Raw genomic sequence first — 20,961 nt, 5'->3', positions numbered from 1 at the left:
TTAAAATTTATAAAATATTATAACAGTAAAAATGAGTATTATAAAAGTTGTTTGATATAAAACAACAACTTAACAGTCTTATATAGATGCTTGTCTATGGCAATACTGAAAATACATATGTTTTTCTCAATATAATTTTTTTAAACAGTCTCTTAAGCAAATTGCCAAGAGTTTTTTTTTTAAGTTTATGTACTGTAGGTAGTAATTTTTTAGCTTCATAGCACACTGATTATTCAAAGTTCAAATTGTATTGAAGTTAACTTAATTGATGCATATGGTATGTCTCCCTTATAAGTATTTGAAAAATAAAGGTGCCACTGGCATTATTTTCCATAGTTTTACATTCATGGAGTTTAATATTAGCAAATTTCTGTACAAACAGTTGTGCATTTCGGCCCTGGAGAAAGTTCGGAAGATGTCATCATGATGAGCACGCCTGTGGTTAAAGCGGCCTTGGAAATGGGCTTCAGTAGGAGTCTGGTGAGACAGATGGTTCAACGTCAGATCCTGGCCACTGGTGAGAACTACAGGAGGGTCAATGATATTGTCTCAGCACTTCTGAATGCTGAAGATGAGAGGAGAGAAGAGAAGGAAAGACAGACTGAAGAGACGGCGTCAGGTATCAGTGTTGGTGGCCACAGGTTTTCAGTTATGTGTTCCATGCAGCATCACCTCACACCTGTAAATGGCTGCTAATACCCTCTGCCCTGGGCATTTCTAAACTGTCTCTGTTTGCCAAGCTCAGGCTGGCTTCAAATGTGGTCTGTAGCTAGTGCTATCCTTGAACTCCCCTGAGGTTCCTGCCCCCACCTCCAAAGTGCTGGGGTTACACATATATGCCACCACACACAGATTTACAATTAACTATTTTTGAGCTTATATTGCATTTCTCTTTATACATAGCTAAAACTGAAAAAAAGCATGACTTAAGGGACTTGAGGTCATCTCAATGGTTAAGAGCTTTAGCTGCTCTTGTAAAGGACCTGAGTTTGGTTCCTATTGCCTAAGAAGAGTCCAGTGTCTTACAGCCACCTATAACACTAGTTCCTGGGGACCTCACCCTCCTCTTAAGACCTTTGCATGTACCTGGGGCATATACATACACTCAGGCACATGCACATAAAATTGTTTTTTAAAGCAAGATTTAAAAACGGATACGGAGCTAGGTGTAATGAAACATGCCTAATTCCTACAGCCCTGGCATTCAAGAGAATAAGATGGGTATACTGAGTTCAGGGTCAGCCTAGGCTCCAAAGCAAGAATCTACTTTTAAAATAAAGTTCCTTCAAATCTGGTTCCTTCCCTTCCCTTCCCTTCCCTTCCCTTCCCTTCCCTTCCCTTCCCTTCCCTTCCCTTCCCTTCCTTTCCCTTCCCTTCCCTTTCCATTCCGTTCCATCCCGTTCCTTTTCTTTTTTTAAATGTTATTTATATTAACCTGACAGCTTTGACATACAACCAAGCCATTCAAAGAAGTCCTTCAAGCTCAGCTTAGTGCCTAATTTGTGTGTAGGGTTGGTTGGGTGTAAGTTGGGGACGTTTGAAACTTAATGGAACTTTTTTTGTTTTTAAATGAAGGTGACTTGTCACTGATTCGGAAGAATAGAATGGCCCTCTTTCAACAGTTGACACATGTCCTTCCTATCCTGGATCATCTTCTTGAGGCCAGTGTAATTACAAAACAGGAACATGATATTATCAGACAGAAAACACAGATACCCTTACAAGCAAGAGAACTTATCGACACCATTTTAGTCAAGGGAAATGCTGCAGCCAATATCTTCAAAAACTCGCTGAAGGAAATTGACTCCACATTATATGAAAACTTATTTGGTGAGTTTGTTGAGAAAATTATTAAGGTACCTATAGGGTTTTAGTCATCATCTCTATTGAGCAAGCAGAATAAATCTAGTTTTAAAAACTGTAATCTTGCTGGGCGGTGGTGGCGCACGCCTTTAATCCCAACACTTGGGAGGCAGAAGCAGGCAGATTTCTGAGTTCGAGGCCAACCTGGTCTACAGAGTTGAGTTCCAGGACAGCCAAGGCTACACAGAGAAACCCTGTCTCGAAAAAAAGCAAAACAAAAAAGACAAAGACAAAACAACAACAAAAACCCCAAACTGTAATCTTTACATTTTACCTATTTCAAGAAAACCCAACCAACCAAACAAAAAAAACTGATGTATTTTATTGTTTAGATAGTACTCTTTGTAATATATAGCAAAAATTAAAAAATCTATATAAAAATAATAGGTTAAAAAAGTTTTGTATTGATAGAGTGATGCTTTCTGTATGCTTTCTTTCTTCAGTGGAAAAGAATATGAAGTATATTCCAACAGAAGACGTTTCAGGTAAAATAGAGTTAGTACTTCAGCATTATTTCTGTTCCTTTTTAGAAGCTGCATTTCGCTAATGTTCTTTTGTTCTCAGGCTTGTCATTGGAAGAACAGCTGCGGAGATTACAAGAGGAAAGAACTTGCAAAGTGTGTATGGACAGAGAGGTTTCTATCGTGTTCATTCCTTGTGGTCATTTGGTAGTCTGCCAGGGATGTGCCCCTTCCCTCAGAAAGTGCCCCATCTGCAGGGGGACAATCAAGGGGACTGTGCGCACCTTTCTCTCATGAGTGAATGGTCTGAAAGTATTGTTGGACATCAGAAGCTGTCTGAACTACTGATTCAGCTATTCAGCAGAACATTCATGTTCTACTCATTTTCAAGATTAGTAGTGTTGCTTTATGAAAGGTCGTTTTGTATATTTAATCTTAGTCTGTTGCAAGGGAAGGTCTGTGCTGTGGAGCTACAGGCTTGTGTCTGTCCTAGAGCAGGGGTTGGGATGCTTGCTGTGTGTCCTTCAAGACTTCCTGGATTTGGAATTGTGAAAGCTTTGGATTCAGGTGATGTGGAGCTCTGGAATCCTGAAGCCAGTGGCCCTGGCACTAAGCAGTTAGGTGCTTCTTGGTGCTTTTCCTTTCTAAAAAAATAAGGATTTTTCTGTTACTGGTAAATATTTTCTGTTTGTGAGATACATACTAAAGTTTTTTAAAGGCTTGCATCATCATAGTGTGTGCAGGGATGTATGCAGGCTGAACACTGTGTATATAAATAAATAAATGTTTTTAAAAAGTGTTTCTAATGTGATTCATGAGAAATTCCTTTAGATAACAAGGTGTGTATGCTTTGTAAATAAAGTATTGGGTGAAGACTTCGTCAGTATCAAAAAATTGAGATAAATCCCTGAGAATTTACATAAGATAGTTTACTTTCCTGGTGTGTAGGTGTTTGTTAGGATGGGAGGTTAGGAACCAGACAAGTGATAAATACCGTCTTTGTGGACCAGACCATGTATGACCTGTCCCAGATGTAGGTCTGCTAGGTTTGTGAAGATTTGAAGTGTATTTAAAATAAAAAATAAAAAAGGCAGGTCATGGTGGTATGAGCACACACCTTCAATCTCAGCAGAAACAAGTGGATCTCTTGTGCTGGTTGGTTTTTGACAACACAAATTTAAACATGTTTTGGAAGAGGGAATCTTGAGAAAGTATGTAAAATGGCTTATAAGCATGTCTGGGAGCATTTTCTTTAATGATTGATGTGGGAGGGAGGGCCTATTGTAGATGGTGCTACGCCTGGACTGGTAGATCTAGATGGTACAAGAAAGCAAGCCAAATAAGCCATGAGAACAAGTCAGTAAACACACCTCCATGGCCTCTGCTTCAGCTCTTGCCTGCAGGTTCCTGCCCTGACTTCCTTCAGTGATGGAGTATGATCTAAGAGTTGTAAGCTGAAACTAACCCTTTCCTCCCCAAGTTGCATTTGGTTATGGTGTTTTGTCATAGTAATAGAAGCCAAGACAGTAAAGATGGCCTATTCTCCATAGTGAATTCCAGAGCAGCCAGGGATAGATAATAAGCCTAAGTAAGTAAATAAATAAAACAAACCCCCTTGTATTAATGTTCTTAGAGTAATAGAACTTAGAGAATGAGACTCTCTGTGTCTAGAAAGGGGATTTATTAGAATGACTTATAGGCCGTGGTCCAGCTAACCCAACAATGGCTGGCTGTGAATGGAAATTCCAAGAATCCAGTTAGGCACTCAGTTCACAGGGCTGGATGTCTCATCTGGTCTTCAGTAGATGTGGGAATCCCAAAGAAGTAGGCCCTAATGCCAGTGAAGGAAAGGACTTGCTAGCAAGGGGAGAGCAAGCAGGCAAAGTGCAAAAGCTTCCTCCTTTCATGTCCTTATATAGGCTACCAGCAGAAGGTACACCCCATATTAGAGGTGGGTTTTCCCAGCTCAAAGGATCTGGATTAAAGATGTGCTTTCCTGCCTGAAAGATGGGAGATTAGAAGTAAAATTTCCCAGTTCTGACTTAAGCAGAAATCCTTCATACATATGTCCTCTGATTTGGGGTTTTAGTTAATTCTGGATGTAGTCAAGGTGATACAAGGGTGAGAATTTTTTTTAAAAAGATTTTTCTATTTATGTGTTTCTGTGTGTGAGTGCATGCGTGTGTGCGTGCATGTGTGTGCATGCGTGCAGTTGTCCAGAGAGTGTTGTAACCCTTCGAGCTAACGTGATGAACTCTAGTCCTCTTTAAGAAGAGCAAACTCAGCCAGGCAGTCCCTGTCACTCAACAACTGCACAGTAAGAGCTGACCACAGTTTTAGAACATAACCTGGTTAAAAAAAGCAGGATCCTCAGAACAAAGAACCTTGGGGTGTGTGTGGGTGGGTGCATGGGTGTGTGTGTGAGAGCATACATGTGAAGGTCAGAAGACAGCTTTGTAGAGTCAGTTCTCTCACCTTTACACACAATGCTTATTAAAATATGAGGGGGGCTGGTGAGATGGCTCAGCGGGTAAGAGCACCGACTGTTCTTCAGAAGGTCATGAGTTCAAATCCCAGCAACCACATGGTGGCTTATAACCACCTGTAATGAGATCTGATGCCCTCTCTGGTATGTCTGAAAACAGCTACAGTGTACTTATATATAATAAATAAATAAAACAAAACAAAAAAGGAATACGAGAAAATTTAAGAGAGTGGTACTTTATATTTTAGCAAAGCTTTATGTCTTGCTTGAAGGACAGCTGTTTTCTTACCTGCTTGTACATGATTGCTTATGGTATATTTAGTGGCACATATTTGGAAAAGGAAGACTGTTACATAATTGATGGGATTCTTTATGTTCTGACAAGTGGCAGGGTATTTTTGGCTGTTTGGTTTTGGGTTTGTTTTTTGTTTTTGTTTTGTTTTGTTTTGTTTTTTTAAAAACAGGGTCTCTCTGTGTAACAAGCCCTGTTTGTCCTTTGTAGATGAGGCTGGCTTTGAACTTACAAAGATCCACCTGCCTCTGCCTCCTAAGTTGAGATTAAAGGCATGTATCACCATGCCACCATACCTGGCCAAGTGGCAATTTCTTAAGAGTAGCTGGGGAACAGGAGGGATCAGGTGTGAGAAGGATAAAGTAGTGAGAGAGACAAGTGCAATTGGGGGGCATCTTAGGAATGAGATGGAAATATCTAGTACAATGGGAATTCAGGAATTGATGAGAGGGACCCTAGCTAGCTAAGACTCCTAGCATTGGGGGATATGGAGTCAGAACTGACCATCTCCTTGTAACCAAGCAATACACACAGTGGAAGGATTGCGATAAATCCCATAAAACCTACAATTTGTCCTCCCTACAAAATGAGCAGGGGTAAATATGGAGTAGAGATTTTGGGAGTTACCAACCAATATAACTTGTCCAACCTGAAACCCATGCCACAAGAAGGAATCCACCTTTGACACTACCTGAAGGGCCAGAACCCAGAGGCTGATAGCCAGAGATGTAGGATAGAAGCAAACACAACTGCCTCCCCTCCAAAAGTCAATGAGATGATGCGTAATGATATTCTGCTATATTCATAGATGCCTAACCAAGTTATCAGGCTTTGCCCAGCAACGGTGGAGACAGATGCAGACACCTACTGCCAAACATTAAACAGAGCTCAAGGAATCTTGCAGAAAGGGGAGAAAAGATTGTAGGAACTAGAGAGGTTAAGGATACCACAAGAAAATCTGTGTCATGGAGGCTCAGACTAGAACCAACAACCAGGGATCCTCCAGGGACCGACTTAAGCCCTCTGCATTTATGCTCTGGTTGTAGCTTGGCCTTCTTGTGACTCTTACAGTGGGAGCAGAGCCAGCCTCTGACTCTATGGCCTCTTTTGGGACTCTTCCTCCTACTGGGTTGTCTCATCCAGTCTTTTTTTTTTAATCTCCATTTTTATTGATTGTTTACATTTCAAATGTCCCCTTCCCAGTCTCCCCTCCACAACCCCCATCCCATCCCACCCCTTTCCCACCACTCCTGCCTGCCTCACCCTTCTAGCATACCCCTACTGGGGCAACAGGCTTCCACAAGACCAAGGGCTTCCCCTCCCATTGATGCCGGATAAGGCAGTCCTCTGCTTTATATGTAGTTAGAGCCATGGACCCATCTATGTATACCTTTTGGTTGGTGGTTTAGTTCCGGGGAGCTCTGGGGGTCCAGTTAGTTGATATTGTTGTTCTTCTTATGGAATTGCAATCCCCTTCAGTTCCTTCAGTCCTCCATTAACTCTTCCACTGGGGTCCCTTGGCTCAGTCTGATGGTTGGCTGTGAGTATCTGCATCTGTCTTAGTCACATGCTTGGTGGAGCCTCTCAGTTCCCCAATTTTAATTGGGATTTTTTATATCCATTTTCTCCAGTTTTTTATATACTTTGGCTCATCCAGTCTTAACATGGGGGAGGTGCTTGTCTTACTGAGATTTGATATGCCATATTTGGTTGATATCCATGAGAGGCCTGTCTTTTTAGAATAGAAACAGAGGATGAGTGGATGGGGGAGGGGCAGAGGGGAATTGGGAGGGGAAACTGGTCAGAATGTAATAAAAGTAATAAAATACACATTTATAGTGTGTGCTTAGGTGCATGAGTAGAGGTCAGAAGACACTGTGCAGTTGGTCTCTCCTTCCACTTTCACTAAGTTTTCAGGGTTCAAACTCACATCAGGCTGTGTGGCAAGTGCCTTTGCTTGATGAACCATCTCCATGGCCCCTCAACTGACTCCAGACTGGCTGTGTCAGGGTTCTGGACAGGGTCCTGAGGGAGAGGATGAAAATAAAGAGATCTAAAAGGAAAGAGTCAAGGGTGGGGTCAGGAGGGCTACATGGGTTGGTGACAGCAGAAGACAGGTTAGAATCACAGGGAACTCAGAATATCTCAAGTTCCCCTCAAGGTACATTCTGGGATGGCAAAGCATTTTATATCTCAGTGTCTGGAACATTAACCACATATATATGTTAAGTGGTGGTTCTCAGACTTCGACCTCCAAAGGTCCTGGTGCCATTCCACACCAGCCTTCCCTGGCATGACCCTGGTTAGGTGAAGGGTAAAATGCTACACCCTACCATCATAGCTCCAGGTAATCTCCACTCTGATCTGTCTGTCTAAAATGGATTTTGTCTGTCTGTGTCTTATGTGTATGTATCTGCAGAGGTGCTCAAAGAGGCTAGAGGCATTGGATCTTCTGGAGCTGGGTTACAGGGAGTTGTGATCCCACTATTGTGACTGAAAACTCAACTTGTTCTTAACCAGTCACCAATCAGTTTCTCCAGTGCCCCTCAATGACCTTCTTAAAGAGATACAATAAACCTTATAGAGCTGTAATCGCTAGTCTTAGTTATCCACTGGACAAGACACAAACTACTGGGCACTTCTGAGAGGGATTTTCTTGGTCAGATTTATCTAAAGCAGAAAGGACCACTCCAAATGTGAGCTGTACCTTCTGGTGGCAGCCCATATAAAAAGATGGAGGAAGAAAGGAACTTTTGGCTTTTCATCTGCTAGCCCTCACTCTGGTTGGTAGGTTCAACTGTCCTGTTGCAGAGGCATTCCTTCACTGATATTAGAAGCAACTTCTTTAGCATTCCATTGCCAGTAGCTCTCCAAAGCTCCAAGTCCTCCAAAGCTGCAGCAGCACACTGGGACTGCTGAGACTTCCAGCCTTGTGCACTGAGCAGCTTCTGGTGTGGGGCAACCGTTCTGGACTCTGCAGATCACAGCCTAGGCGCCAATCTAAGAAACCCCTTTTATGTGTGTTTTCATTCTTCAGTTCTGTTTCTTGAGAACCCTGGCTTGAAGAGCAGCTCTATGTGTGATGTGGAATGAAGTGGGCAGCCAGGAGTTCCCACATTCTCCCTTCTCCACATGTGCATGCCCTTCGCAACACAATCACTTAGAACTTTATACTTACAGACTGTGTGCTTTGGCACATTATCAACCCAGAGATCCTAACACACTGATTTAATTTCTTCAGGTGTTGACCTGCAGTGAGGTTGATGGAGCATATGGTTCTTGTTTTTAGTTTCCTGAGGTACATGTTTTCCATACTTTCCCAGGAGTAGTGCTGCAGTGGTCGTCCTCTGCCCTCTGAACCATTGCCCTGCCTTCTTTTGATGGCCACTGGAAGAGGTGGGTGGGATTTCACTGGGGTTTTCATTTGCATTTCTCTCATAGTTCGTTATGCACAGCAGTTTTTTTTTTTTATGTACATCTTGGGCATTTGTATGCACTCTTTAAAATGCTTGTTTCAGATATTTTGCACATTTTTACAATTTTTTTTATTGAGTTCCTTATACATTTGAATATTACCTCATCACATAGATGATTTGTACAATTTTTATTTTGTTATTTTAGATCTTAATTTATAATATATAAATGTATATTTGTATATATAATTATATAGTATATATTAATTATATTATAAACTATATATTATATGTATATAGTACATACATGTGCATGTGTGCGTGTGTGTGTGTGTGTGTGTGTATGTGTATGTATTGTCTTAGGGTTTTACTGCTGGGAAGAGACATCATGACCATGGCAACTCTTATAAAGGCAAACATTTAATTAGGGCTGGTTTATAGTTCGGAGGTTTAGTCCGTCGCCACTGTGTCAGGAAGCATGGCAGCATGCAGGCAGACATGGAGCTGGAGAAGGAGCTGAGAGCATTTGGATGGGCAGGCAGCAAGAACTGAACTACCTTGAGCTTCTGAGACCTCAGAGCCCACCCCTAGTCACGCATCTCTTCCAACAAAGCCACACCTACTCCAAGATCTCACCTCCTAATAGTGACCCGACCTATGGACCTATGGGCCATTTTTAGATACCACTATAGACTTTAGGCCTTTTGGTCTACTATGTGTTAGGTTTCAAACATGGGACAAATGGTTAGGGTGCTTAGTTAACATACCAAATTGGACATTGGCCCCCAGGTTCTCCCAGCACCTCAGTCCCTATCTGTTATAGGACAGGCTGGAAAACCCCACCCTCTACCCTGAACTCTCCAACACAGGGAGCCCGACTGTTCTTTCCTATACAATCCAACTATTTTGTTTACCTGCTTCCTTTGTATCTTTTGGCCTCTTACCTGGTCCTCCTCTCTCCTCTCTTCCTCCCCCATCCCTTACACTGCACAGCTCAGTCTGGTCCCAGATACTCTGGACTCTCCTAGGTATCCCTGTCCTGGCTATGCTCTCCTACATATCTACAACAAACCTCCTCCTCTACCACACCACATTCCAGCTTTTTTGGGTTCTCAGCAATGCCTGATGGCATCAGGAACTAGTCACTGACAATTATGTTCCCTTATTCATTATCAACACAAAATCTGGGGTGTTAGGTTTTAAATCCAGGACAAATAGGTGAGGTGCCTATTTAACATATCAAAGCAGACCCTGGTCTCCAGGTTCTCCCACAGTTCCTTAGTCCCCTACCTGTTGCAGGTTACGACTGGCATTCCCCATCCTCTACCCTGAAACTCTGGTCCAGGTTCTGGGCTGCCCTTTGCCCAGAGGCTCTTCCCTATATAATCCAGACATTTTAGGTACCCACTTTCCTTTGTGCCTTTAGCCTCCTGGCTGCTACAACTGGTTCCTCTCTTCTTTCCCCTCTCGATCTCCCCACATGGCCCAGTTCAGTTCAGTCTAGTCATGTCTACTCTGGACTCTCCCAGATGTCCTGCCTCTGGCTCTGCTCTCCTACATACCTACAACAAACCACCTCCTCTACCATACCAGGAACAGTCATGTCCTTTGCTTTTTCTTTTTTTCATCCACTATATAGTGGCTTTCTATCAGATACTTGTCATTGTTGAGAAGACAATACTGAGTATCTCCACTATTATGAGTGTACAGCACACATCCACGTTATCCCCTTGACAGCTGACCTGCTATCATATACTGACCTTGTTTCTCATTTGTTTTTAAGCTAGTGTGATTCATCTAAATGTAGTCATATGAATTTTTTATTGGGATGACTTACAGGTTACAGTTTAGCTGATCCAGCAAATTGCTAGCTGTGAATGGAAATCCTAGAATCTAGAAGTTATTCTGTCTCAAGACTTTTCTTCCGTACATGCTGGAATCCTGAAGAAGTAGGTAGTCTCCAATGCCAGTAAATAATGGACTTGCTAGCAAGGTGAGGGAAAGTTGGCGAAGAGCAGGAGCTTCCTTCACCTTTGTCCTAACACGGGCTTCTAGCAGAAAGGTGCGACCTAGTTTAAAGCAGTGTCTTTCCACCTCAAGATCCAGATCAAAGGTGTGTGTCTCTTGCCTCAAAATCTGGACTCAAAGCACATGTCTTCCCTCCTCAAGATCTAGATCACAGATATGTCTTCCTACCTTAAAGGTCCAGACTAGAACTAGATTCACCCACTTCAAACCCAGCAGAAAGTCTCTCAGAGATAGGCTCTCCACTTCTACATTGTAGGTCATTCCAGATGTAGACAAGCTGACAACCAAGCATAGCCATCATATATCCACTGCTTTCAAACTGTCTGTAAAACCAAAGTGAGTTTTTTACAGATAGCATGAAATTGAGTCTTGTTTTTTAAATCCAATGGTTGTGTTCCTGTGTGTGTTCATCTTCCCATGTGTATGAGGTCAGAAGTTGACTTTGATGTACCTTCCTCAACTATTGTCTTTTTATATCTATCTATCTATCTATCTATCTATCTATCTATCTATCTATCTATCTATCATCATGTCTATCATCTATGTAATTATTTGAGACAGGAACTCTCACTGAACCTAGAGTTTTTACTTTTTTTACGTAGATTGGTCAACAAGCCCCAGGGTTCAGTATCTGTCTGTCTCTGCTCCCCAGTACTTGGGGTTACTTACGGTCTGCACTGCCACCCCTAGCTCTTATGTGGGTGCTAAGAGTCCATACTCAAGTCCTGGTGCTTATACAGTGATCTCTGGGTTCATTGAGCATCTCTTCAGCCCAGCCAATGATTTTATTTACTAAACATAAAGCTGATTATCTCTATTTTTAACACCTAAAAGACTTCAAAAATCTGAAATTCCTGAGTGACATGAGGAAACTTCCATACTTGACCTCACATAAAACGTTCAGTTAAAATAAAGGCACATTAAAAATATCATAGAAGCTATCTTTCAGCTAGTGTTTATAATAAGCATAAATGATTCCCAAGAATCCTACAATATCCCTAAGATAGATATTTACATATGCAAATATTCTAATATACAGAACCTGAAACATCTGTTTTCCAGCATCACATCAGATGCTGAAGCTATATGGACAGGCAGGAATTGTGTTATTTAGGTCCTTCAGATCCTTTGTGTCTCGCTGTCTCCCTGGGACTAGGCACTCTTCTGTACCAGCAGGGGTAATATGCTTTATTTATCTTTTTTGCACTCACTGTTTCTTTGTGATTATTTCTTTTAGGTAATAACCACTTTGATTGTATAAGCTACTCTGTACTTTAGCCATACCCCTCCCCATTTTTATTGTTATGATTTATCTTCATGTCATATACCCGTTAACAAGTTAGTACAGCTGTCATCTTAAATGCTTGGTTTTTCTAAGTCCAATTCTAAAGACAAATGACTCTCAAGACTACTCTGGAAAGCTATGTCCCTGACAGCTACCGCCCACACTTTTGTCTTGGCAAGTCTATCCATGTCTGAAGGAAAGCTTTGCCATTCAGTCTTGTCTCTGTTTTTACTTCAGAACCTCAATTACATTATACCACCTGACTCAAGCATGTCAGCTTCCACTGAACTCATGATGGCAAAAGAGGAGCTTTCATGTGAATTATACATCTTTTTCTTGTTGCGTTTGGATCCTATTAGTGTCTGGCAATGTGATTGTAATGTCTTGCTGCCATTCAATTCAGATCAAGTATAATTTGTGACTTTGGATCTTTCTGTACCTAGGTTCTTAAAATGAATTTTTCCAGATTTGGGATGTTTTTTAGCTGTTATTTAATTTTTCTTCCTTTAACACTGTCAGTACTTTCACTTGTGATGCTGCCTTATAAGCTGCATAGGATTTCATTTCTTAACATCTTTTATCTCTGATGACTGTACAATTTGTTGTATGGTTTGCATTGTGCTAGGTATTTTAAGTAATCTAGTCATGCTCTTGCGTTGATTTTGGTATCTTGGGGAGTTCTGGATCCAGTGCCCTGCAGGCACCACGGAAACAACTCCCTCAGTTGTATGTTCCTATGACCCTCTACGCTGCCATAGGCCCAAAAGCAGGCAAGTAGCCAACCAATCATGGATAGAGCCTCCTGACCCCTGCACAACTCAGGCAAGAGCAGTCCTTTTTTGACTATCAAGTCATTCCACCACAGTCATGAGAAGCCGACACATTATATTGCAATTGGCATTTCACCACTTGTTTAATTTTGTTGAACTGCTTATTATCTTCTAACACTTGATCTTCCTTTTTTTTTTTTTTTTTTTGGTTTTTCGAGACAGGGTTTCTCTGTATAGCCCTGGCTGTCCTGGAGCTCACTCTGTAGACCAGGCTGGCCTCGAACTCAGAAATCCACCTGCCTCTGCCTCCCAAGTGCTGGGATTAAAGGCGTGCGCCACCACGCCCGGCTTACACTTGATCTTCCTTAAAATGATTATCCTGAATATATTATTATTTTGTATATTAGTAGTTTCGTGTTCTCCACCTACTGGGAAGTGGTGGTTGTTTGGTACCAATGTCTCCTTGGTCCACATTTTTAGCTGATCTCTGTGCATTTAGTGGTTCTGACACCCTTACAGGATGGCTTTGGGGCAAAGGACTCACACTTGGAAGATAAGTAGGTACAGTGGTCTGGTACTGTAGAGAATAAGCTGGGGGACAACAGCTTGCTCTCTGCAGCTGGCAGCTTGGGTTAGTTTGGCCAACATTGTAGGGGTGCTCAGAGCTCTCTGAATGGTGAGCCTGCTTTGTGGGTCTTTACTTGTGATTGCCTGCAGAGGTCATAGCTAAGGCTTTTCAATGGGCCTTTTGTAGGCCCATTGTCACATCACCTGAAGGGTGGTGCCTGTGGAGTGGCTATGGATCCAAAGACTGCAGCAAGGGTTCTTGAGATCGGTGGATCTGCTGATGAGCTGACAAGTACTTAGGTGCCACTCCTTGTGAAGTAGCCAAGAACGGGGAACAAGGGCATGTTAGCATGCACATGGCTACAGTAGCTACATGATGAAGGTAATGTCTAAGGTCTCTGGTGACTGGATGAGCTAGCATTAGTGGCATAGGCACATTAACACAGTGGCCCGAGGGCCTCAGACATGAGGTATTTTTAAAGCATTGATGATGGATATCTAGGTGTTGAAGCCAAGGTCTGAAGCAAGTTCTAAGTTTCACTGAATGCTGAGCTGGTCCTTTATATGTGTACATGGCTCGAGGTCCATGGTGCAAATGAGTTTTTGGCAAGGGAAGTCTCCCATGTCTGAAGCCTAAGTAGATAAGATAGAGTGTGGGCATGTAGGGAGAGGCCAGAGTTTTGAGTTTACACAGGGTCAGGAAGAACGCCATCTCTGGCCAAGTGGCTGTTTTGTGGTGTGTGGTATGTTTGTCGGGGTGGTGGCCTTGGGTATAAATGGATGGCTGCTTATCTACTGCAAAAGAGACTAGAGAATACAATGGCAAACTTCCAAAGCCTGTGCCAAGGAATGGACGTTGAGATGGAACCATTCAAGGTCTGGCCCATTGTGAAGCCATTAGTTACTGTGTATTCAACAGGATTATATACTAGATAAATAAAAGAGGCATACTCTGGGCATATTCAACAAAACACTAAACACTTTGAATGGAGAACAAATTTTATTCTAAAAAATAGATCTTAGTAACAATGAAATACCAAAATTGGTCATTACAATAGAAAAAGGGCAATAAGGGTTTGCTTGAGTCTTTCTCCTCAAGATATAAAATTACTACACCATAAAATACGTTGCCAACTCTCATATTTGAATTAGTTCTTCTATGGATTTACTTGTTTTATTTTAGTAAACACGTTCTCTAGAAAAGCTAGGAAAGGTAAGCATTTGCTTAAGTCAGACTTGGAAGATAACTTATACTTAGGAAACATGTTCAATTTTTATAGATTAAAAAGAAATCTCTTAGCTCGGCGGTGGTGGCATACACCTTTAATCCCAGCACTTGGGAGGCAGAGGCAAGTGGATTTCTGAGTTTGAGGCCAGCCTGGTCTACAGAGTGAGTTCCAGGATAGCCAGGGCCACACAGAGAAACCCTGTCTTGAAAAAACCAAAAACCAAACCAAAACAAAAAAAGGCTCTTCAGAGAAAGTCCTGCTATTTGAAAGTAACAAATTAGAAAAGATATTAAGTAAATTACTTTTAACCCCCAACTCAGTGGAAAGGTAAGAGGCAAATAATGACAGTGCTTTTTAGAAAGTGGTTTATATTTCCAAAGTGCTAGAGAAACAAGTATTCAAGAGGGTCTCTGGAGGATACTGAAGTACCAAGAATGTAGCACACAAACTGAGTTAAACTTTCAACACCCTCATTGCCCCAAAGCCCTGAACTGTATTTAATAGCCACTGAGAAGTGTGGCTTTCCCAGCAGTCTAACTCCATGGTCCATTTCCTAGCATCTCTCTGCGTGTTAACATAATCTGAGCAGCCTGCTTCACCAGGTCAGTTGGACCTGATGTAAAGCAAGTAGAAATGATTCTTATATATAAAAAAGTCTTGGTAGTTTGTGTTGTTTTAAAAACCAGAAGCAGATTACAAAAGTTATACTTACATTTTTAATTGTAACATAGATGTGTGCTCATTCAGATATTTTTGGCTTATTTCTACACTTTTAGAAATTGCAATGACTTATTTTGTCCCTCTACAATAGACATACACTATGAGTATTGTGTAGCTAAATGCTTTCCTTGTTAAGCCTGGCCCTGAGTTTGACCTGAGTATAAACTATAGAACTCACAGTGCCAGAGAGTATGGCTGCTCTGGTGCCCTGAGGCTACCTCCCTGGAAATAGCAGGATGCAGCTCTCTTTTCAGAGGGGAAGGACTGGGCTTGGGGATAAGGAAGCCAGAACTTACCAAAATACATTTTAGTTTAAAAAAGTCATTTTCTCAAATCTGACTAAGCTGACAGTGTAAAAAAATACAGCATTTGTACCCTGTGGGTTCAAAGGCCTGGAGCTTTACAATTCCTGGCTTAACAAACAGGATGCTGGTCAATATAGACTTCTAAACACTGATTGGGACATCATAGAATGGAGCTTTTTAAAAAATGGTATTTTTGCATTCCATTAAAAAAATTCTAGATATGGGAAGCAGCTCCACATTGCCTAAAAACCATTCACTAGATCTCAAAGTGACAAGTGACTGTGAGAAGCAGTTCCCAATGGTGGGACAGGCTTCCACAGCAGCACGACAGCAGTCTTCATGCTGCTGCGCCTTCTGAGAAGCCGGGTGAGCTCTGCAGCTTGTCTAAATTATGTACAAAGGAAGAAATGCCAGGCCTGACAGTTGAAGAGAAATGATGAGCCAAGTCTGAGCTCCCTGTGCTCGGTGGCAGTTAGCATAGGAGCACACAGTGGTCGTGGGGGCTGTATTTAGAGTGCAAGTTCTACTTCTAGATGAACTCTGAGGCTTCCTTCAACTGCTTGAGAGCTGGTTAGCTCAACCGTGGAACCTGAGGCAGGAATTAGGATCACCCAGCTCTGACTGGCACTCAAGTGCTTTATATGAGCATCAAAGATACTGAGATCGGGAATGCTGTGACAGGCTCCTCATCTGTATGCCAGATGGGTCCTGATCCTCAGTGATGCTGGTCCTACGTGACCAATCAATGCCATGCACATACTCCAAAAGATAGGACTTGTCTTGCTATGACTTACTAAAGAAAATACAATCACTGGATAAATTACCTGTTAGCTCCAAATATTCATTTTACCCAGACTACACCCTTTACCTATAGTAATGAGAAATTTCCAGATATTCATGGAATACACTGTTCATTTTATGCATGGCTTGCTTATACTACTTCCAAAAAAAAATATTTTAAACTAATATAAACCAAAATAATTGAGATAGGGCTGTAGTCTTTCTTCTTTCCTTGACCACTGAAGTTCTTTAAATGATGGCATCATGTTCGTCACTGAAATATATAAAAGTTAAAATTATTGTAAAATTATTATTTGTAAGAAAGGTAACAGAACAATTTTAATTTTCACAATTAAAATTATCATTGCTCATTATGTTTTGTGCATACCCAGCATACTGTAGTGTTAAGACTGCCAAAGAGGTTCACAGTCAAATCTCTGTTCTGACTTTCACAGGGCACAGGCCGTGTACACGTGAGGGGAAAATTAGCCCATAAAGGTTAAAATTAGGAAGTTAGACCACTGTAAAGAGCTAGGAGTACAGTCATGGCCCACCACACCTGGCTTATAAAAGTGTGTACTTACAGTAAGGGAAAGTCAAGCAGCCAGAGGAATTTCTTTTGTGTCTGTGTCTTTTGTCATTAAAAATCAAATCAAATCAAATCAAAACAAAACATGTTTTTACCAAAAATACTCTTTGGTTCTGATGACATATCCAGGGTACAAGTTCTACACTGATGCTGCCCTGATGAGACCAGGTCTATCAGTTCTTATGAGAGTGGTAAAAGCCAGCAAAAGGAGCTTGCTAAACTCTGGGAAAACAGGCTTTGATCCCAGGTAAAGTACAAACGTGCTCATCAGTATGTATCCATTTGTAAACAGTCACAAGCCTGCACACAGCACAACCTACGTCCATCCTGGAGGTGAACACTGGCCTGACTCTGGTATTGGTCATGATAAGTGAGTATGCAGACAAACTTACATGCTTCGGTACCGAATGCCTCTTCTTGAATAATACATTTTGCACCCGATGTAGAGAACAGATAACACTCCCAGTGTTAACACTATGCCTCCAACAAAGCTGCCAGTGTCGAACTTTGATCCTTTGCCTTTGGTGGGATGAGTAGTTGCTGAAACTAAGAAGGGAAAAGAGGCCTCAGGGCTGTATTTCAAACCTTCTGAAGTCGGAATCTCTAGGTAAGAACACTAGTGGATGAGGGAAGATTTAGGCACATAAGGTTTATATTTTTGTAGAGTGGAATGCTGGCTCTCATGTGGCATTTAACAACTAATTCACAGCATAGGAAAAAAGAAAGTGACTTTAATACGTACCCGTTACAGATGTCAATAAACTACTGTGGGCTGTGGTTGTCTTGGGTGCTGACGTCTGGGTAGAGTTTGGGGAAGCACTTGCTTTGGGTGTAGACTTTGAGGCAGTAGGAGTCACATGCGGTGAGACTCCCGGGGTTGATATTGTAACAATAGTTGCAGGTTTCCCAGTGCTAACTGTGGTAGTTTTGGGCAGTACGGAAGGCTTCACAGTGCTCTTTATTTCACTGGTCTGGTTGGAAAGTACATGCATGGTGGTATTCTCTGAAAAAATGCCAAGAATAAGAATTGTTAGGATCTATGGTAAAAGACCCCACACAAAGCCACACAGAATGGGTAAGCCCTAGAGCTAGGAAGCTTAGTGAGGATATAAAGAGATAATCGTGTAAGACTGAATCCTCTCTGATTATGAAACTGCACCTTGCTTCCTTTCACATTTTAGGTTTTTAGAATCTTAAATCTTTTTTTTTTTTGGTTTTTCAAGACAGGGTTTCTCTGTGTAGACCAGGCTGGCCTCGAACTCAGAAATCCTCCTGCCTTTACCTCCCAAGTGCTGGGATTAAAGGCGTGCACCACCACCGCCCGGCCATTTTAGGTTTTTAAAAGATAAGTTTTTGTTTTCTTTTTTGAGTCAGGGCCTTGCTATGTACCCCAGGCTGGCCTCAGACTTGTGGCAATCCCATTGCAGCCTGCCTGAATGCTGAGAACACAGGCTACCATAACCTGCAGCAAATTATTTCATGTCTAGAGGAATAAACTGAGTGTGAACAAGGTTTCAGGTTCTGTGCCACACTCTCTCAAGAACTTTGAGGACAGCCAGTGGGTGCAGATTCCCATGGCACAGGACAGGAGCAGGTGGAACCATCCCTAGGTGAAAAGGCTTCTTGCGGTGGCTGTGGGCTAACCGGCACAGGTAAGTGCTCATTTCGTGATGGCGATAGCTGTCCACAGATGGGTGGCGTACTTCTGAAAGCCTCGCATCTACAGCCAATCTGGCAGAGCTGCTTTATAGTGCTGAAGCCTCAGCTCATGCCCAGTGCATATTTTTTGGTATGAAATACTATGTGCATGAAAAATGGGGAGAGAAGTCAGTCCTTAAATAAAACTCCCAACTACAGAAATGTGTTTTCTTCATGTCTTACTTGGTAGGCATTGCCCTCGGAGTATAGAACATTCCACATGACCAAAACAAATCCTTGTAAATTCATGGTCCAAACGGTGTCCACTTTGAAGTTCTGCAGCTGCTTACAGCACACGCGTGGGGTGGGGACTTGGACTGTGCCTCTGACTCTCTAAGATCGTGTGGTTGATTTCTGTGTTGGCTTTCTACCACTCAGAAACAGAAAAGCTTATTGGTTTCCCTTGTTGACCATTTTTATCCTTATAAATAGTAAGATGCAAAAAATTAATCACACAGACTTCTTGCCCCATCAGCACCACGGCCCTTCTTTCTCCAAATGATGACTCCGAATGTCACCATCTACAACTGTCTTTCACGCTCAGCTATCTAGACCGGTTTTCAGGGCATTGCTTCTTCACCTCAGCTCTTAATGCTAACATTTCAGATGCATCTGTCTGCCTTTAACCTAGCCTCTGTAGTCAGTCCTCCCACTCGGTATTGGCTATTTTTTTTAGGCTCAAAAGAACATTTATCATTATCCTACTAGGTGCCATACTTGAACAGCCTTTTATTACTCAATCTTAAATACTATATAACATCTAGTCACACTCTAGAACGGCTGTATGAATTCTATTGTGAAGAAACCACAGCGAAGATCAGTCTTCCTGTCCTGTTGCCCACCAGAGCGGCCTCTGCAGGATACAATACTGTCTTCCATTCAACTGCACACTAAGACAGCCTTCAGACTCCATAAAGTGACACCAATAAAACAGAACAGGAAATCAAACGTGCCAGAAAAACAACTGGCTGGAAATGCATTGGTAAAGCACTCCAAAGGGAAAATTGCTGTTAAGAGCATGACATGAGCACTGAATGTAAGGACGCTGGTCACTTAACTCATTTATTCGGAAGTATAATTAAACGTCAGTTGTTTCCTTCTGTGAATTACTATTAACCTGGGCAATGTGGCACACAACTGGAAAGGCAGCACTTAGGAGGCTGAAGCCAGGGATCACACATTTGGGGCTAGCCAGAGTTAAAATGCAAGATCCTGCTTCAAACAACAAAATTCCGGTAATGGGTGGGGAGGTGGCTCAGGGGTTGTACTGGCTGGTTTTGTGTGCCAACTTGACACAGGCTGGAGTTATCACAGAGAAGGGAGTTTCAGTTGGAGAAGTGCCTCCATGAGATCCAGCTGTGGGGCATTTTCTCAATTAGTGATCAAGGGGGTAGGGCCCCTTGTGGGTGGTGCCATCCCTGGGCTGGAAGTCTTGGGTTCTATAAGAGAGCAGGTTGAGCAAGCCAGGGGAAGCAAGCCAGTAAGGAACATCTCTCCATGGCCTCTGTGTCAGCTCCTGCTTCCTGACCTGCTTGAGTTCCAGTCCTGACTTCCTCTGGTGATGAACAGCCATGTGGAAGTAAGCTAAATAAACCCTTTCCTCCCTAACTTGCTTCTTGGTCATGATGTTTGTGCAGGAATAGAAACCCTGACTAATACAGGGGTGAAAGTACGAGCTGTCAAGCCTGAGGAGCTGAGTCCGGTCCCTGGGACCCTCACTGTAAAAGGAGAGGATTCTCATAAGCTGTTCCCAACCTCTATCATGTGCTATCTCACACACACATGCAGACTCATATACTCCCAGAAAATAAATGGAATAAAATATAAACAATAAATGTAATATATGAACGACAGTCATATTAAGCCTGGTGTTCCCCCTCTTTTCACTGTTCAGAGACTGATGAGTACCTAAAACAAAAGTTGTCACCTGCACAGATATCACTAGAACAGGCCAACCAGCCACCAGCCTTCATCCACTCAGCTGAGCTCTTCATTCTCCTCTAGTCTTTAAGGCAGTGATTCTCAAGCTTCCTAATGCTGCAACCCTTAATATAGTCCTTCAGGCTATGGTGGCCACCAACCAGAAAATTATTTCCATTGCTACTTTGTAACTAATTTTGCTACTGTTATGAATCGTAAATATGATACGCAGAATATCTGATATACAATCTCTATCAAAGGGTCACTCAACCCCAAAGGGTTTACAACCTACAGGGTGAGAGCTACGGCTCTAAGCTGAGGTTGTTTTTGTTTTGTTTTGTTTTCGAGACAGGGTTTCTCCGTGTAGCCCTGGCTGTCCTGGAACTCACTCTGTAGACCAGGCTGGCCTCGAACTCAGAAATCCACCTGCTTCTGCCTCTCAAGTGTTGGGATTAAAGGCGTGCGCCACCACCGCCCGGCCTAAACTGAATTTGAAAAGGCAGGTGTTCTCTTCCACCCTTGGCCCATGGAGAGAAAGTAACAATGTTACTTCTCA

The 20,961-nt window shown here is 42.2% G+C and overlaps 2 protein-coding genes across 6 annotated transcripts in view; one reads left to right on the top strand and one right to left on the bottom strand.

Moving 5' to 3' along the window:
- The window catches only part of LOC116072810 (baculoviral IAP repeat-containing protein 2), an 18,637-nt gene extending 15,514 nt beyond the window's left edge, over nucleotides 1-3,123 (top strand). For 3 of the 4 annotated variants that reach the window (XM_031344374.1, XM_031344372.1, XM_031344373.1), the window contains 4 exons: nucleotides 383-619; nucleotides 1,576-1,830; nucleotides 2,307-2,348; nucleotides 2,428-3,123. In XM_031344374.1, coding sequence (XP_031200234.1) covers nucleotides 383-619; nucleotides 1,576-1,830; nucleotides 2,307-2,348; nucleotides 2,428-2,621 — 728 coding nt within the window. In that variant the 3' untranslated portion in view covers nucleotides 2,622-3,123. The remainder of the gene's footprint in view (nucleotides 1-382; nucleotides 620-1,575; nucleotides 1,831-2,306; nucleotides 2,349-2,427) is intronic. The other variant, XM_031344375.1, reaches the window with a different exon arrangement.
- An 11,022-nt stretch (nucleotides 3,124-14,145) lies between these two features.
- Nucleotides 14,146-20,961, bottom strand: part of Tmem123 (transmembrane protein 123) — a 32,193-nt gene continuing 25,377 nt past the window's right edge. For both annotated transcript variants that reach the window (XM_031343039.1, XM_031343038.1), the window contains exons 3-5: nucleotides 17,530-17,790; nucleotides 17,180-17,333; nucleotides 14,146-16,472 (exon numbers count right to left, since the gene is read on the bottom strand). In XM_031343039.1, coding sequence (XP_031198899.1) covers nucleotides 16,448-16,472; nucleotides 17,180-17,333; nucleotides 17,530-17,790 — 440 coding nt within the window. In that variant the 3' untranslated portion in view covers nucleotides 14,146-16,447. The remainder of the gene's footprint in view (nucleotides 16,473-17,179; nucleotides 17,334-17,529; nucleotides 17,791-20,961) is intronic.

Source organism: Mastomys coucha, unplaced genomic scaffold, assembly GCF_008632895.1.
Source record: "Mastomys coucha isolate ucsf_1 unplaced genomic scaffold, UCSF_Mcou_1 pScaffold23, whole genome shotgun sequence".
NCBI classification, from domain to species: Eukaryota; Metazoa; Chordata; class Mammalia; order Rodentia; family Muridae; genus Mastomys; species Mastomys coucha.
This window is presented reverse-complemented; position numbering and strand designations above follow the sequence as displayed.